The sequence below is a fragment of the Tetrao urogallus genome, assembly GCF_951394365.1.
Source record: "Tetrao urogallus genome assembly, chromosome: 12".
Lineage (NCBI taxonomy): Eukaryota > Metazoa > Chordata > Aves > Galliformes > Phasianidae > Tetrao > Tetrao urogallus.
The window spans coordinates 9,214,482-9,233,884 of NC_136825.1; the positions used below are offsets into that span (position 1 = coordinate 9,214,482).

Here is a 19,403-nt window from a genome sequence, read left to right on the forward strand (position 1 = left end):
AACAAGAAATTAAAAAAAAAAAAAAAAAAAAAAAAAAGAAAGAAAAAGCATCCAGATGAGCCAGCACTAAAAGGCCGTTACCTGCACTGAATTCAACCGGCAGTATCCGTTCAAAGGAAACCTAATAACGTGGGTAGGGTCTTGGTTCCAGCCTGCGTTTACAGAGTTGCACATGACGTCCCCCGTCTCAGGGAAGATCTCTTCTATCAAAGCTTTCTCCCCACTCAATGCAATTCTTTCCCCCAGATCTGGAGTCACTCTTACAACCAAGCAGTCACAAGGCTGGAAATGTTTCCTTTGTTCTTTCTCTTGTTTCCATCGCTCAAGTTCCTTAATCATTGGCTGCAGCTGGTAATACTTTGCTTCTTCATATAAAAGATTAAAGTCCTGAGAAAAAAAAAAAAAAAAAGGAGAGAGAAACTAGAAATGCTTATAGTTCCCTTTTAAAAATGAGTATTGTTCCTGTTTGACCTACTTAAGCTTATGTATTGTCAGCAAGAGAGCAAAGGCAACAGGTCAGGTATCCACATATTTTGTCATCTTACACCTACGCAGGAAACCACAATGTGTTAGTGCTGAATTTATTTGAGCTGACCATGAAGTTCCCATTGCACTGAATTATTCTTTCATTTATTATCCCACAAGCTCAATGCAAGAAGGTTTTACTTGTGGATTAAGAACTCAGAATAACTGGTTGCAATAAGTAAAGCATACTGACTTAAGAGAAGATGTCTCAAGCCCTGATCTTCACTCTTGACCTCAGATATTCACTTCTGATCTTATGACAGAAAATCTTGGATTGTGCTGTCATCCCTCACATACGTGTTACAAGGTAGAGATGGCAGTTCAGCTTTTCACCTCTCACCTGGTTTTGCCACATTTGAAATGAAGCTGCAGAGGCTGGGCTGCTCCCTGCATGATTATTCAAGCATACTTTGGAGCTTGGTAAATTATACTGCCGTAGTGACCACCCAGTGGCTGGGAGCTCAGCTGTGTTTACTCCAACAACTTGAAAGAAAATGTTCTTTTCAGCCAGCTATCCATAACCCAACAGGGACCTTCAGGCAATTCAAATTCCCAATTTGATCCAATTCCCAGTTAATTGATTGAGATGTCATCTGCATATGCTCATTAATAATTTTTCATCAGATTTTCAATGGATCTTCCCATCTCAGCTTAAACACGTGGGAATATGCTGAAAAGGGTGCAGCACCATCAGACCCAGCCAGATCTGAACAAGAGGGGAAGCACGCTGGGCTGGTTTGCTTGCATTGCCCCTCTGCCTCCTGCAGTTTCCTGAAGGGAAGAGAGACAACTGAGGCATGGGAGCAGTTCCTCCCTGAGGACCTGATCCTAGCTTCCTCTGCCCATTTTCAGATAGAAGTGCAGGTACAGTGGGTGACTTTTTTGGAGCATGCTGTAGGCCATCACCTGGGCATAAAGGCAACCTCAGTACTGCAGTAAGAGAAGGGAATGAAAGATTGTGAATGAAACTACGGGAATCATTTAGACTGGAAAGAAGGGAGTGACGAGAAGTTATTGGAAAACGGGCACCAAAATTGCATAAGGAAATAACTGCAGCACTTCTGCAGAACTCGAAGAAAGAGAATCAAAAGCCATTGAATGTACAGCACAAAAAGGTGCAACTTGTCAGAGCATCATGAATTAACCTGCAAAACCTGCTGCTGCAAGGTATTGCCTACAGAACCAAAGCAGTCAGCCGTGTTGGAATTTGGCACCACAGAGCCACTGCCACTTGTGGAGAGGTGCTCTATCACCACAGCACTGCCTTCAGCCTGGAGATACATGAAAATTAACAGTGACACGAGCAAGGTTATCATGTTACAGAAGAGAAATCTGATCCTTTGCATCTCTTTGATGTCTGTTAAGGCTTGGACGATACGCACACTATTAGTGGAGAAAAAGGGACTGGAGAAGGTGCAGAGAGAAAAGAGTGATAAGAGCAAATGTGAAGAAATGAGGGCAACAGAACTTGAGAAGGATCCAGAAGATGAAAAGCAGCAGGAAGATAAAGGAGAAATGCTTTAGGAAGCACCTGGCCAGCCAAGGAGCTGCCACCACCTGGTGACAGGTAAGAGCTTGCCAGCCCCAGTGCCACCAATGGAAGGTTTGGGTTTTTTTCCCAGAAAAATCAGCATGCTCTGCTGAGCCATTATTGCTTTTCCCTCTCCACCTGTGAAGCTCTTTGGTTACTGCATGTGGGATCAGTTTAAATCTATAGGCATTAGAGGTTTAAATTAAAAGCAAAATACAACCTCTACTCCAAACTTTCTGAAATCTTCATGCAGGACACTGTAACAAAACAATCTCCCATGCACCTGTTTGTTACAGAGGTGTGTCAAATGTTTGCTGTGAATCTGCTGGCCCTGTATAACCATTTTGAGCCAAGGAAAGCATGTGATGCTAAGGAGAAATGTAATGCTATAGAGTTAGCAGGAGCATGGAGTGCTCACATGTCAATGGAAAGTCTTCCACTGTTTTCAGTAAGTTGCGCAAATTCGGTTTTGCAATATTTGTGTTCATGGCTACTATAAAATAATGTTATATGTTAGGGCAGTGAATTGAATGTGTGCTAGTAGAAACACCATTCAAAGCTATAAGAGGTGGTATAGCCTTGTAAAAATCAGTCCTTCATTTTTGAAAGCAAACAGAAGTATGGTACTCCTAAAACTCAACACAGTGCTAATGCACTCTCTTCTCATGCAGGTTTTATAAACCAGTCAGAGAAGTGTGCAGCTGTGACTGGACCAGCAGCAATGCCCAGCTCTGCAATGCCTTCACAGCACACTCAGGATGCTCAGGTAACACTGTCTTTCCAACCTTGCACTGTAGACGTAAAATCATATCCTGATGATTTGCAAATGTTTAACACAAAATATCAAGTACAAGAATTTAACAACAAGGGACCCCTGCCAAGGAGGTGCCGCAAGAGCTGCAAGATAGAGCTGCTCTATGCTGTTCATTTGGATAAGTTACCAAAGGCAGATGCAAACACGAATCTTTTCAGAGCTATCCAAAAAAGGCACATTTCACTGGAAGAGGAACAGGAGTAGCTACAGGATGTTAACTGCCTGGTGCAGTGACAAAGTGCACTGTTCCATTGAAACCCAGACTCACAGCAGCTTGGTGTGTCTTCTGTTCCAGGCGTATGATGATAGATGCATACATGTACTGTACCCTCTCTCTTTCATGGAGACTCCAGTGCTGGCATTAGCAGTTTCTCTAAGCAGCTGGCAGCATCTCAGGGCAGATACGGTGTGGGATCCAGGAGCTCCTTGTCCTGCAGGACAAGGTCTCCCATCCCTGAGTCCCTGCTAGCAATGGTGGGGCTATTGTGAATCCTCAATAGCCTTCAACTTCTTATGGCTGCAGTAGGACTTAGTGGGCAGATTCTGTGCTGTCACCCAGAAGAGGAAGCAGGGAGCAGCCAGCTGGGAAGCACAGATTCTCCATCCTCAAATTTTGAGCAGCATTTAGATTTTGGGTAAAGGGTCAACAGATCATTCAAAGATGCAGGGTTTTTTGCTTTTGCAAAATAATTTTCAATTCACAATGTGGTAGAAAAGTTTTTTTTTTGTGATTGATTTCGTGTTGGCTAAGTTCAGCAGTCATCTCTCATGAGGGTCACATCTTCCCAAGGAGGAGGCAGGTATCGTGACTTCAAAGTAAACTGTGCAATTGACATCAGTGCCAGTCTATCAGTAAACATCTATGAACTATGAGTAGAGACAGCCAACAGGAATTGTAAAATAAAAACACGTCTTGTATGAATCTGGTGCTGTTCTCTCAATAGTAAAGTTTATGTAATTGAGCACATAAGATTGATCCCTGAACAGGCTTTCTATTTTTTGTTTTTTTTCTTGTTATTCTTTGTTTCCATGACACGACAGACTGTCATCCTGACTCAGCATTTCCTTTATCATTCAGTGCCGTGAAGATCTGATTCCTGAACATGAGAGCAAGCTGTCACTTCTGCTATGATGAGTGCACCATTTGCTAAGGTCAGTGTGAAAGCACTTACAACTAGACGTAGGCATGCACATTTTAAGACTGTATAATAAAGCAGATGCCACCTGACCCTACAGGTGACCTCAGTAAGTAAATCATGTGAAACTCAAATGTCCTCTGCATTTGTGCTCCTCTCCTCCTTAACATTAAATGATGATATATGTACTGCCTACATCTATTTCTGTTGGAAGATCTCTAAGCAGGGAGTGCCAGATAAGTAGGTTCAATGGGCAATCATGGTTTTGCATGGAGATGTATTTTGTGATTGAAGGGAGAAACGGTGATCATAATTGCCACGGGGAAACACCTCTGATGGAGAATCAAGGCAGATATTTGGGCTGTGGATGAGGGTCAGCTCCTTTGCTGGACACCCCCTGGCCCTGCAGTGTGGCAGACCCAGGGTGCAGGCCCAACACTTCACTTGAGGACGTGTCACTTAAGGTGGAGTGGCTCCACGCCCAGGACTCTGACCAGAGCAGGAGAAGGGAACTGTAAGCAGCTCCCAGCCACCCGCCATTGCCTTGCTCAGCAGACACTGCAAAGCAGAACCGAGCCAAGAGCTCATGGTAATTTCTGAACATACTTCATGGGGCTTAAAATCCTCCAAGCCCAGGAAAATTATATGAACTATTAGAATGTTGCTTTCAGCAGGGAGACCTGTCAGATTCTAAACGCTTTCAAGTTCTGGCTTATTAGTAGTTGGAAGTGTAATTAATATTCACTGTAAACACACCAGTGAGACTTGATAATAAAGAATCACTAGCCTAGGAACACATACCCCACTTTCTCTGCTTTTCAGTGTTAACTTAGTCTGAAAACAACACTTAAACAGAAAACACTGCGAGGTTGGTGTGGTACTAACATTCCAAACTTTGCAAAATAACCATTTGAGCAGCAATTCAAGTTGAAAAGCAACTTGGCTAAACCTTGAGGCTAATAAACTGCTTGATTAAATTAAGGGGTAAAAACTAATAAATATTCAAAACACTTGATAATGCTTTGTTTGACATAAAGAACAGTTAATGCAAGTCTCACTGGAAAACCTGTCAGGTTTTATACCTTAAATAGAGTTTTGCATTTAGAAACACCAAGTGATTCCATTTGCTGCCTTTGATTATTGTCTTCTGTCACTTTAATCATGCTGGTAAAATTACACAATTTCTGTGAAGTCAAATCCGTTTACAGTGCAGTTTTAATACAGCTTTGCAGTGCATTCTTCTATGCATTTTTATTTAGTTACTCCCTACCTAGCAATACTTTGCTTTGTTCTTGAGCCCTCATTAGCCTGGGGTTTGCTCTAAAGCTCTCTCAGGGAGGAACCAAATGAAGTACAGTTAACTCTATGCAAAGAGATGGTCTGGAACAACGGACTGAGTTGGTCACAGCGCCGGCTCTCCAAGTCTCTCCCAGCCCTGCCAGCGGCTCGCTGTGCAGGCAAGTCCTTGGCATCCTCTGACATTCTCCCCTCGAGGCTCTTACTGAATCCTGCTGGTTTTGTTTCACAGCACCTCTGAAATCCATCTGCCTGGCTGCTGGTCGAGACCATGATCAGGGTGAACTAGATCTCTTCTGCACTCTCTTCTCAGTCTCTTTTGCCACCAGATTGTCCAAAGCACTGCTGATAAAGCACCTCCCTGAGGCTGTGTCAGTACCATTGCTCCACCCATCCTCTTTAATTGTTCCGTCTTGCACCCCACAGGTCTTTCGCTTCAATCCTACCCACACATTTGCTCTCATCTCTCTTGTCTTGCGTCCGCCCCTGCATGCTCTGCCTCTTCCCACGTCACAGCACCCAGTGCCACAGGGCAGCCTCCCTGGCCTGCCAGCCGCTCCCACAGAGCCCAGTGCTCAGACAGCCCCCGTAGGGCTGCGCCTTCAGTCCTGCCTGGGAATGCCAAAACTTCTGCTTGGCCTTGGCAAAGGAGGTGTGCACCCACTGTGCTGTGCGTCTGCTCAGTGTCAGCTGTAAGTGCTGAGATGCTGGTGTCAAGTACAAGTACACTCATGATTTAGGCAAAAATGTCTAAGGACCGGTTTGCAGCAAGAGGATCAGCTATATGCCACAGTAACTATACATTTAGGATGACTCAGGAAGGCCTGACCAAATTACCTTGCCTACCCAGTCCAACATGAAAAATGAAATTTTACTACTGAGCACGGGAACTTTCTTTTCTAGTAGCACTCAGTGTCCTCTAAGTCCCCATTAGCATCCCAATTTATTCATTATTTCATCCTGGAGTTAGCTCTTTTGTTGAATCTTGTCATCTAGTTTGGATAGTTTTGTCTTCTAATTTTCATACATAAGGATGACAGTGTTGCAAGTTTCATAAGCACAAAGCCAAATAAACAATGCTAGGAGGAGAGGGTTTCAACAATCAGGATTTACAAAGCAACTTGCTGTCATTATTTCATAGAAAACATGTATTATTGCTCCTTAAAGGTCTCTCAGTAAATTCTATTTCCCACCAATATTCTGACATTCATACATTGTGTAAAAGATTACTTATTGAAATCGAAGTATCTGAACTGGATATATCTAGCAGAAGTCCTCATGGATTTGTTTAAGGGTGTTACTTTTTCATACCAACAAGAAAAAGATTTATACCATTTAATTACTCTAAGTATCAAATTTAAAACATTTCTACCAGATTCTGAACATTAAACCCTGGTAAGTGCTAGTTGCTGGTGTTGATTCTTAATTGTTGTTATACTCCGATAAATAAGCTAAAAATGTGAGAAAATACAATTAGTTTAGAAAAACTGATTTAGCTGTAAGCTTCATCATTTAACTTTTTATGGTATCCATGACAACCATTGGTCTGTTTATTAAATAATAGCATCCCTAGCGTAATACACAAGTACTAAAAATCCTAACAATAAACAGCAACATTTAGCTAAGTGTGTTTAGGTCAAGCACACAAACCAACCTCCTCCAAAATAAATGATAGAATGGGGGGAAAAAATAGATTGCAGACTATAGCTTTCCTTACCTTAAAATCTTCTGGGAGCAGTAGCTTAGATGTCCTTAGGAAGCTTAATATATATCTGAAAATCTCACCGTCTCGATCAATGAAATAATGTTGTTTTAAACTGTCCAAGACAATAGGCTCTGTGCCATTAAACAGACGACTTATTCTGGAAAAAAAAAAAGAAAAAGAAAAAGAAGTGGGCAAAAAAGACAAAATCTCATTCTCCCCTCAGGGTGTAAAAACATCCACTCAATATAGCTGTATCAATTCAGTGTGCATAAGGTAATGCAGTGTCTTCATTTGGTGGCAAATGCAAACAAACGTAGGAAGATAGACGCCTTGGATGCGTGTGCACACACACGCGCACGAAGTGCCCGCTGGCAACTGCTCCTAGCACAAAGCTCACGTTGCTCTGAATCAGCGCTGCAAATTAGGCTCAGAGCTCCAACAAGGGAAGTGCCTGTGAAACTCACCCTGTGGCTGGCAGGACAATTTCTGGAAGAACGTATTATTGGGTAAGTTATATACCCCTGTCCTCAGGTACCATTCATGGAGTGCTGGGATGTCACTCAGAGATGGGCTCCTGGATTTCTCATCAGCTGCGCTGCCATTCTGATCAACACCATCAAAGCACTTCCACATGAGAGAGGAGGATACCCATGCATTGTCATGAGCTGTACGGACCCCTCAGTGCTGAATGTTTTGGCAAACCAGCAGCAAGGGTCCATACAGCCCCACCAGTGCCCTACGTACCGGCCTCTGTGGGGACAACACAGCCTGCCAAATGCTTCCTGGGCAAAGACAAGGGGTGAGGCCTGAGAGCACAGGTCCAGCTGGGTAGGTGTCAGCAGAACCAAACACTGCATCTGCTGCACTGTGCAAGTTTTCTCCATGTCCTCCTGACAGCACAATGCAGGCTGGGTGTTTGCTAGGCTACACTCCCTCATGCCTCTCTTCTCCAAATGTCTGGCTTCTTTCAGAAGGCTTTGTCTTCCCATGAGAAATAACCCAGCTGAATATATGTTCTTGAAAGGAAAATCACAGGAGACAGACAGCAACGACCTATTAAGTAATTGAGTCCATCTCTCTGACAGTGCAGCATTGTTCTCAACTGCAGAATGTCTCGTGTTTCAAAGTCGAGTCTTCAATAACCCTGCCAGTGAGGACTCCACCATTTCCCAGTGAGACTATTCCACAGCCCGCTAGATTTCACTGTCGAGTGTCCCTTAGGCTCGGCTGTGCCATCCACCAGTATCCCCTACTGCCACCAGGGAAGGGCTTTTCCCTGCCGTGGAAAGGAGCCCACCCAGCCACTGTGCGAGGTGATGGCCAGCACTGCCAGCGAGCTCAGCAGCTGCAGCCTGGCTGCTCCTGCTCCCCAGCCCTGCAGAGAGTGCCCAGGGCATGGCTGGGATGGTGAGCATCAGCCCATGTGCTGGAGGACAGTCTTGCTCACAGCAGTGCAGATGCTTGCAGCTGCCCTGTGCTCAGCTTGTTTTGGACTGTGGGGTCTTTGTGGGTAAAATTTGTTTTCTGCAGCTGCCCCTCAGTCTGGTCTTCCAACTTTTTGATGTAGTTATGAATATAATTAACATGCCATTGATTTCTAAGTTAATTGTGGAGATACTAAGTTAGCAATTTCCTACTGAACACAGCTAAAAAACCTTTCTCCACTCAAATGTACACTCCAGGTTTTGCTGCCTGCTCTCATTTCCTTACATCTGTACTAGCATTCAACTACTCTGAGTTACTTAGAATAATCAAATGCTTCCCTAAACCCTAATTGTAGTATATTTACTGTCTTTCTCCATCCTCTAACTTTCTAACTGTATCAGAAAAATCCAACTCGCACTGCAACATTTAATTTATACAATCCCAAGGTTCAGCAAGCCTCCAGTAATTCAGTATTTTCCTTGTTATTTGAGGTCTATTTGCTTGAGACAGCTAAATATATTGCTTCATACAGAGCTAAATTTCAACCCAGGAACCAGACAGTTAATTTATTTCCTTAGACATGCACAGAGCCTGGGTGCTGTTCTGGGCTAGCCTGAAAGCCGATAAAGTAACTTAATGTTTCAGTACAAGACATTCATTATTTGTGTGGCTACCAAAAGTTTTGAGAACTCATCTTTCCCACTTACTCCCTAAACAAGCTGGGCTGTGGATTAAACCTCCTCCTGCTGCAGCCCGTGAAGTCTGCATAAGCAAAGCAATGGCTGTTGTTCAGCTCCTTGGTGCATATGGGGGAAGGTTTGCCAACAAAGAAAGGATGCAGGGAAGACAGGATACAAAATGCTAATGGGTTGCTCTTTAATGTAGTGAAGCTTTTTTCTTTTCTTTTCTTTTTTTTTTTTTGTAATGAAAACAAAACATGAATTTTGAGGCCTTTGTAGAGTGCCTTGAGCTGTATTTCTTCACCAGCAAAATTACTGCTGGGGAAAGAAACTTACAGAGTGTTGAAAGACTTAACTGCCACCCCAAAAACAGAGTGATGAATAGTTTGAGGATTTATTTGACATTTTAGGGGTCTGCTATGTTCCAAGAACAAGCTTCACTGCAGCATTCTGAAACACTGCATGTGGAAAGTGCTCCTGTTTCTCCCGCCTCATCAGCACAAGCTGTACCTGCAAAAAGCCTATCAGAAAATGCAGTTCTGCGAGAACAAAAAGTGAACCCAAATGACAGCTTCCAGAAGCTCTGATGCACTGGCTTTACTCCTGATTGGCAAAGCTGTGGAAGCACAGTGAACAACAGCTCTGCTATCAGATGCACTCAGCAATCTGCTCTCAGTCTGCACAGCACACACCACTGCATGCAGATGTGGGGACTTGCTGCAGCTCTCGGATTGGACAGTGGTCATCCCAAAATGTTTGCTTTTATGAGCAGTCCTGGTGCATAATACTTTAAAACTTCGTTTTCCTGGAGGAGCCACTTGCTTATAGCACATGAGAACGGTGCTCCCAGTGATGTTTGTGAAGTGGAAGGCAGAGGAAAACAGAGCAAGGCAAAAAGAGCTGCACTTAGATCCTATACAGATGGGTGAGTCTCAGCAGTGAATGTTTCTTCAGTACTCCCACCTTTTAAGAGATTGTTCACTTTCGCATTTAAAAATGCTTTTAATTTTTTCCCCCCCCCCATATTTCATTTCTGGACAGCAGCCCAAGCCAGGATCAAACAAAACAGTCCCAGTGTGCATGCTTTCCCACTGCCTTCACCTTCCACCTTCCCAGCCAGGTCCAGCTGTGCTTTGCACTCTTCCAGCCACATGCTTCTCTCACAGCTGTTCCTGCCTTCTAGAATCCCTCCGTGCCACCCAGTCCTCCATGTGTACCCACCCAGCCCCTCACAGAGCTCCAGCTCCCTGCCCTGCAGAGCTGGATGAGGAGTGAAATGGTGCCGAGCCTGCAGATGGATGCTTCTAACCCCTCTTCCCAATGTCCAGAACACATCCTGTTGATCCTATTTTTGTAGCTTCTTTGTGCTTCAGTTGTTTCTGCTAAAGACTCTTTTACATTTTCAATAACGTTTTGCCAAAATGCCAGGGGGCAAGTTTCTAGCTTTATACCCATTTCACTATGATATTAAGGCCTCCTTTTTTATTAGATCAAAAACAAACAGCGCAGCCAGCCAACCCACAAGGACAAGAGTAAATTCTTTCCTGAGTTCCTTGGACAGGGAAGGAAGCTGTGTGCTGTGTGTGAGCACCTACAGAGACCCACTGCCACCCACACCACTGACAGCTCTCCTCCCTGCAGTCCACCCAGGACCATGCAGGCTGCCTGCATCAGAGCACAGCTGGGGAGGATGCATGGGGACACCGAGTCCAGAACCTGCTGCAGCCCTCACCACACACAGCCTCATTCACAGACCCACCCAAATCCATCAGGGAGTAGCCAGGGCTTTTTGCTCTCTGAAGCACCGCACATTCTCAAGATTGCTGCCCAGCAGTGCAGCGCAGCTGGGCTTTGTGCATCACCAAGCTGGAAGTAAATAGCATTTGGGGATGATGAGTGTTTGGAGGTGGTGGTGCTTTCTCCTTTTGGGCTAGATTAGTCATTTTCTTGATAACTCTCTTTTTGAACAGAAAACTGAAGTTCTTTCCTAACAGATCTGATCCCAGGGGCCTTAAGAGGAGCACCAAGTACAGGGGGACCTGCAGGAAAATGAAGCCAAGTATCCACCAAGCCTCCACTGTTGCACCTTGCTCCCCCAGCCAGCACAGCCACAGCACGTGAGTGACAGCCTTTATCACAACATTGCAGTAAAAGTATTAATTTAACTAATTACGTGATTAATATTTAACTGTTCAGTGATATTTTTGTCATTCATAATTCAGTTGTTTGCATATATTAAAGATTTATTCTGTAGACACTTTCTGCCCAATGTCACATCAGCAGGGAGTGCGCATTACAGAGGACTGTCATTAAACGTGGCTCTCTTCTGTTTTTATGGAAAGAGCAGGGAAGAAAAGAGGAATGCTTGTGGTGAGCCCCTCCAGCATGTGGGGCTGCACTCTGCTTGCTTCCCTGCTCCATCCTTGCTCCATCCCTGCTCCTTCCGCTCCTGTTGGTCTTACAGAGCTCTGCAGCTCCTCCTGCACCATGCAGGCTCTGCTGACTGCATGCAGCTCCTGGCTGTTGTGAGGCTGCAGGAACAGAGGCTGTGCGAGGTGCAACAGGGAGAAGGAAGGGGGTTGTTCAGAGCTGGAACAGAGCGGGGCAGCCGCATCCAGCATGACCTGAAGCCACCCTGCTGCATGTGTTAGCACTGCTGGGTGTGTAAGTGGAGTCCAGACACTTCTGCTGAGCCATAAGGGATGCTTATCTCCTAAATATTTGTTCAAGATGGGCATGATACATATTGTTACCTGCTTTGTTGCAAAAAACCGCTGTGAATGGGAGCAGAGGTGCTCAAGAGACTGGAGAGTACCACAGTATCTGACACGGCTATCCAAGCAGCCAGGCAGTTTGCTCCCTGGGTGAGGGGCAAGAGGGATGGCAAGAGGAGGGACAGGGAGAACATGGCCACTGTCCCCTGCCTCCTGCTCCAATGGCAGCCAGGAGGGAGGGATGGTAGAGCAATCAAGCTGGGACTCATGCTCCCTCATGCCCCAGACTGCCAGGAATGTGGCTAAAGGTTGCATATGGCTGCAGAAGTTTTTCTGATTTGCCTCAGTTTAAATCTTCAGCTATAATTAGTGTGGACGTCAATTAAAAAAATGCTGTTTTATTTTTATAGCATATTTTCATCACCTGTTGCATGACCAGTGATTTTAAACCCTTTCCAATTATGGGAAAATAGCACTAACAAGTGACACTGCCTACAGCATGGAACTCTGCTCACTGCTCACTAATGCGGCACTGGCTTCATCACTGAAGGGGTCTGCCACAGTTTCCAACCAAAAAGCAACCAACCTTGTCGCTTCTTATGATGGCGTGTGTCCGTGGTCAAGGGAAGAGCCACTGAATTAACCTATCTGGATTTCAGTAAGGCCTTTGACAGTCCCCCATTAACTTCCTTCTCTCCAAATAGGAAAGATATGGATTTGATGAGTGAACTGTTCGATGGATGAGGAACTAGTTGCAAGATCATTCCCAGAAAGTGGTGGTCACTGGTCAATGTCCGGATGGAAATCAGAGACAGGTGTTATCCCTCAGGGGTCAATACAGACAAAAAAATGATCCAAGAGATGGAATACCTTTCCTATGAGAACAGGCTGTGAGACATAGGGCTGTTCAGCCTGGAGAAGAGAAGGCTTCAGGTGGCCTTCCAATATCTGAAGGGGGGCTATAAGAAGGAAGGGGGCAGACTCTTTATCAGGGTCTGTTGTGACAGGACAAGGATAAGTGGATTCAAACTAAAAGAGGGGAGATTTAGATTGGACATAAGAAAGGCCTTTTTTACAATAATGGTGGTGAGGCACTGGAACAGGTTGCCCAGCTGGTGGATGCCCTGTCCTTGGAGACATTCAGGATCAGGATGGACCAGACTGAGCACCTCATGAAGCTGTAGGTGCCCCTGTTCATTGCAGGAGAGTTGGGCTAGAAGGCCTTTAAATGTCCCTTCCAATTCAAAAGTTTCTGTGATTGTACGAGTCTAGTTTCCATTACAATCAAAGACAACATCCTGGTCAGCTCAGATTTCCCCAGACATACATTTGGCCTTGAGGGTGTTCAAGCCAGGGAGAATTTTGATTTAAGCATCTTTTAAATATTTTACTTACACAGTGACAGGAAAAAGTGTTCACTGGGCAAGAGTTTGAATCTTAAATTGGGGTGCAGACCACTACCCTGCAAATTGCAAAAGCCAAGCATTCACACGTGCTCTGCTCCATGTACCAGGTCCCACACACTGAATCCCATCTCAGGCACAGGTTTTGTGTCCCTAGTGAGGTGCAGACTTCAAGCCCTTAGTAAGAGACTAGAGGAGTCCCCCATCTCCTAGATGCTCTGACTGGGCATGTACATGCTCTGATCAGCCATGAAGCCCAGTCCTGATGGCACAGGTCAGTGACCACAGATACACAGCTGATCTGTGAGAAAAGAAGGGAGAACTGGGCAGAAAAAAACCGGATGAGGTTTAACAAAAGCAAGTGTAGAGTCTTGCATCTGGGGAGGAATAATTGCATGCACCAGTACAGGTTGGGGGATGAGCTGCTGGAGGGGAGCTCTGCAGAAAGGGACCTGGGTGTCCTGGTGGATGACAGGTTGGCCATGAGCCAGCAGTGTGCCCTTGTGGCCAAAAAGGCCAATGGCTTACTGGGGTGCATTAAAAAGAGCGTGGCCAGCAGGTCAAAGGAGGTGATCCTCCCCCTCTACTCTGCCCTGGTAAGACCTCATCTGGAGTACTGCGTCCAGTTCTGGGCTCCCCAGTACAAAAAAGACAGGGATCTCTTGGAAAGAGTCCAGCGGAGGGCCACGAAGATGGTGAAGGGCCTGCAGCATCTCCCCTATGAGGAAAGGCTGAGTGAACTGGGTCTGTTCAGCCTTGAGAAAAGGAGACTGAGAGGGGACCTGATCCAGGTCTATAAATATCTAAGGTGTGGGGGGCAGAATGGCGAGGCCGGACTCTTTTCAGTGGTGAGTGGAGACAGGACAAGGGGAAATGGCTAGAAACTGGAGCATAGGAAGTTCCGCACAAACATGCGCAAGAACTTCTTTACAGTGAGGGTGACGGAGCACTGGGACAGGCTGCCCAGGGAGGTGGTGGAGTCTCCTTCTCTGGAGATGTTCAAGACCTGCCTGGATGCCTACCTGTGCTACCTGGTGTAGGGAACCTGCTTTGGCAGGGGGGTTGGACTCGATGATCTCAGGAGGTCCCTTCCAACCCCTACAGTTCTGTGATTCTGTGGAGATAGTAAACCTATAACCCCCAGCACCTCTCTGTTTTTAGCTCCAACGAAGTATCAAATAGTACAGTCCTATCTTATTGGAGGGATGAGTAGAGTAACACAATGTAACAGGCTCATCCACCTCTTAATTCCTGAATACCTCTCATGCCAGCCTTCTAACATTGGCCCTGGAATGCTATAGGAGTTGTCTGAGCCATATGCTCACTTTGCAGTGCTTTTGTGGGATATTACATTCATTAACTGGGACCTGGAGGAACTGCAGGATCTATTATCTAGATTTAATACTTCATATTTTGCTGTTCAGGCTTGAATATCTATTTTTGTAATAGGTCAGAGATAGTGTATGTAGTACCAACATGTATTTTTAAAAGTCAATAATCCAAAAGGAACATTATCATCTGCCATGGAGAATCATTCTTACAAAGTTCTGCAAGATTTTTTGCACTTTCAACTGAAAAGCAAAATTAGTATGTAATAGATTTTGTCACTAAAACAAAGGTAAAGAAAACAATGTGTTCAGTTCTATGTTACTATCAACTGAGGACCACTGAAGCAACAGGCAGTAAAATCCGCTGAAGTACAAATGAGCTGTTATTTCTGAAATACCACAAAGCATCCATGGTGATAAGGTTAAGAGACCTTGTAGCTCTTTCTCTCTGCTTGTTGCTAACAATCTGTTTCCACACTTCAGACACTTTCACAGGTATCTATTTGATGTACAATTTCATGGAAATATATATATGTATATGTAGATATATATATATAATTTTTATTTTTTATTTTTTTAAATTTATAGAGATGGTGTTGCCTATAACGTAGCACTGGAAGCACTAATCCTGGTACAGAAGGGTATGCCTTTTCCTGTGTTAAGAAATTCTCGTCATCAAAAGCCTGGCATTGCTCAGCATGGCTGAGCATCCCATCAGCTCCTTGGGGAGGAGCAGGAGGGAGCAGTCACACAGTAAGAGCAAGCAGAGCAGTGGTCAAAGAGATCTGGACTTTCATTTCCGTGCGTCTCATTTCCACCAGGTTTATTATGGTATTAACCCATAGCCCTTCACCTCACTGGGAGTCTGGAATTAGGCCCATCAGCACTGGCTGCTCATCCCAAATTTATCAGCAACATGTTCATTTCCCGAGGGCCTGCTTCTGCCACCCATCTCCCGTAAACAGTTCTTGAGTAAAGCACTGCTTAGCCATGAGTAATGGTGGCAGAATCCAGCCCTAAGTCAGGCTAATGATTTTATTTTGCCTTATTAAACTAGCATTTGTATATTTTAGTGTGTTATTTTAACAGCTATAAAAAGACTTTACTAAACAAACAGTTTCTAGTATGTTAATTGCTGTATTACGAATTCTTTCATTCTGCTCAGCATATAACCACATTTATAAGCTGGATAAGTAGAGACACATACAGACAGAACGGCACTCATCCTACCAACACATCATAATTCTGACACATTCATTTCAGTCGTCAGTCGTGAAATGCATTTGCTGTGCTTAACAAGAAAAAAATGTAACTTTCAAATACAGGTAGAATTTGCATTTCTCTGTAAAACTTCCCTGTGTGCTACTGACACTGCTCCGCTGGTCTTTTTAATCTTTTGTAACAGAGAACGTGAGATACAGCCTGCCATTAAACATACCATTTGCATTTATCCCCTACAGCCTCTGCTGTGCACCATTTTGCTGGTCACACCCAGGAGGCTGCCTGCCTTATTGGTGCAAACTGTGAGGTCCTGCTGTGACTGGAACTCAGCCCATCCTCATCACCCCTGAGCCCTTGGCATAAAGCTCCCTGGGACATGGGCAGAAGCCACTAATTCGGTTCAGAATGATGCAGGTGGCACAAACCCAATGCACCAACGTGGGTGCCATCCCTGGGAGGGTGGCTGTGCTAACAGCAGTGCAGCCCCACGCATCGCTGCGGTCTGCCAGGCTGGCTCTGTCGCCCTGGGCCCCACAGGCCGCAGTGGCTGAGAAGAGCACGAGGGACACATTCTGGCTGACTGCGTCATTCTAACAGATGCAACCAAATGATATTAAACTATGATATGAACCCTCAAAATACAAAATTCATTGCAGGTAGGAGCTAAGCTTTTTTTCTTCGGTGGAATACGCCAAAGTCCAGGTAAGTGCCCAGGAGTTCATACGCTATAGGTAATATCTGTGCATCTAGGAATTCACCTCATTTTAAACTGTGGACTAGCATTTGAGTTAAATAAGTACATTAGTTAAGTAAAGCAAGTGCATTAGCCTGATTTCCTTCCAGTGCTATCACTTTTTTCAGTATGAAGTTCTGGTTACTTTTCCTCTTCTTTCAGTTCATTCTAACTGAATTTCTATCCAAATGATTAGCGAAGATTAAAAATACTAATACAAATTTATATCACTACAAGTATCCTGTGTGAATTATAACATTGTTGCCGCTGCTCTTATCTGAGCCCTGTGAGAGTTCTTGGCCTTTCATGTTTTCTCAGTAGAGAATTTACAGTAAATTTGGCCATGAAAATCAGTGCAGGAACAAAAATTCTTTGATTTCAAACAAACTCCCAAGCTAGCATCTTAATGCTTTCTAGTTTCCCAAAGGTCCCAATCCTGCAAGAACTGCATTTCAGTTCAAACTCTGTGGGAGTTGTGGGCACTCAACAGAATTAAGTTAATACCTGAGAAGATGCACAATTCAAATAAAACATGCTTGCCTATACAAGCCTTTTCTTGCTATTCCTTTAAACACCCCTAAGTCATAGTACTATGAGGGACCTGATGAATAAAGGGTTGCCTGTCACACCTCTTTCTTCTTATTTGCTGTAACTTCAAGTGGGAGCCAACCACACTTTTACAAAGATTTTCAAATCTGAGTATGTCTGGACTTTGCTGCCACTAACATCAACCTTGTACAACATGTGGGGAGGTTGGCAAACATGCAGATACTGGTTTTATTTTAATGTAAATGGCCTAAATCCTTGCTCATTGAAGTCAACAGAGAAACTCTCCATGGGTCTCAGTGAAGACAGGAAAAATTCTAGATGTAACTCAGTCACTTTTCAGGGTGCAAGTCTGACCTTCCTCATCCTTTGTGCGTGTGGGTGCTGTGAAACCAGCACATTTCAGCCCACAGTGGGAATAAGGGGAGCAGGCGCTCATAGTCTGCACCACCTTTGTAAAATGCAAATAGTGACAGCTAACACGCTTTGGTGCCCACTGCTCATGCAAACTGCTACAATATTTCATCTGTGCAAGCCATATCCCTGCACTTCTGAGCACAAGCATGTGAAAGCTGAGCAATTTTTTCCTGTTACTGTTTTCTTTCTTTCCAGGCCAGCAGAAAAAAGTCGCTGGGCACAGCCTGCCAGGAGCTCCACTGCCTTCCACTACATCAGGATGCTCTCCACTGACATGAACAAGAATGATACCAGCGATTCTGGGTACGGATAATTTAACTTTCTGCTTACAACTCAGGCCATGTGGTAATACTGGCAATTGACTGGCATGCCAATTTGTGAAACTGGTAACTCTTCTCTTGCTGAGAATTATAATATGGAAAAAAGAGCTTATCTTACATTCATCCTCCATTTGGTTTTCCTGCACCCCATCTTTTTGTTCTCTGGTGAATAAGCTACACTTATTTTGTACAGTCCCAGCACCACACTGCTGAATACCTCATGCAGCTCACACCACTGCTCTGGCACAAAAACACCAGGGGCAGTTATGGGCACGCCCAAGGCCACAGCTGTTTGCAATTCTCTGTAAGCAAGTGATTTGGAAGTTGTATCCAGTTTTTTCTATCCATGTTTTTGTTGTCACACTTAAAACAATGCTTGAATTATGCTCCTGCTTATTTTTGCATTTAATTATGCTGTATTCAATGTATTTTTCCTGGCTCCCTTAGAGAAACTGAGCATGTCAATAATAATTTGTTAAAGTTATTTCGAAGGGAAAACAACCAACAAAGACCTTACATCTGTATGTTGCAAGTTGGAAGACTTGGGCAACAGTTTTTTTGCTGGTTGGCAGGTGAAAGGCAGAATCAGAGTGCGATTTCCACTAAGTTTTTTGCTCCAGCAGCAGGGAAAGAGCAGATAAAGAGAAACACTGATGCACAGATACATCAAGTAGGAGAACCAGGCTCCCAAGCCACATTCTGGAAGAAAAGAGTGGGGGGCCTTATTGCAGAGGGGGAAACGGCACCCCAGAGGGAGACGGCAATCAATATACCTGCTGCACAGAGGATGCTCTGGGCTTAAGCTTGGGGAAAACTTGAAAGTAATAAGAAAACTGTTAACTGTTGGATTATGATGAGGTGCTGAAAGTCGAACCTGGCTTTTTTATGTGACTGAGAGAGATTCATTCTTAAATACAATACTATGGTCATGGGTTTGATTCTGGTCCCAGTGAAGTCAAGGCCAAAACATCCTTTGACTTAACTGAAAACAGAAGGCAGCTCCCACTTTAACCCTTGCATCTGCAAACAGAATATAACTGGATGTGAACAGAAGAGGAAATGTTTACAGCTGGCAACAAATCCATCTTTTTAATTGGGGGGGGGGGGGGGGGGGAAAGCAATCACTGAATTTATTCCTCTTTCAAAAGCAGTGGTAAGTACTTCTGGCCCAAGTTCAGCCCTCATTCCCTCCCAGACAACCCCAACACAAGTGGAGGACCAAGTTTCTTTCTACTGTCATCTACTGATTCCCGTGCAGTTCAACTAGCCAAGTTTGTCCGTGAAATTATATGTAAGTTTTGCAATGGCAGAATTTAGGCAGTGATCTCCCTGAAGGCATACCATGTTCCCCAAATGCCAAATCTGCAGCCTCTGATGTAATCATACCCATACAAGTCATTGGCATAACACCATCAACACAGTATGACACCAATGTTAAAAGAAGAGTCCCTGTTTTTCATTGTCTGCTTTCTCAAGAGAGAGATTTGCTGCTGCAAAAGCTTCTACCAGATCTAAACGGATTACCTGCAGCACTGGTAGCATCTGCTCTCCATTAGGACAGAGGCGTAACGGCAGCCTGCCCTTTGGACTGGGATTCCTTCAGCGTTTC

At 44.5% G+C, this 19,403-nt stretch overlaps 1 protein-coding gene across 2 annotated transcripts in view; it reads right to left on the reverse strand.

The window, feature by feature from the left end:
• The window catches only part of KCTD15 (potassium channel tetramerization domain containing 15), a gene marked incomplete at both ends in the record, with an annotated part of 50,003 nt that overhangs the window by 5,682 nt on the left and 24,918 nt on the right, over nucleotides 1-19,403 (reverse strand). For both annotated transcript variants that reach the window (XM_079541404.1, XM_079541405.1), the window contains 2 exons: nucleotides 82-387; nucleotides 7,020-7,164. In XM_079541404.1, coding sequence (XP_079397530.1) covers nucleotides 82-387; nucleotides 7,020-7,164 — 451 coding nt within the window. The remainder of the gene's footprint in view (nucleotides 1-81; nucleotides 388-7,019; nucleotides 7,165-19,403) is intronic.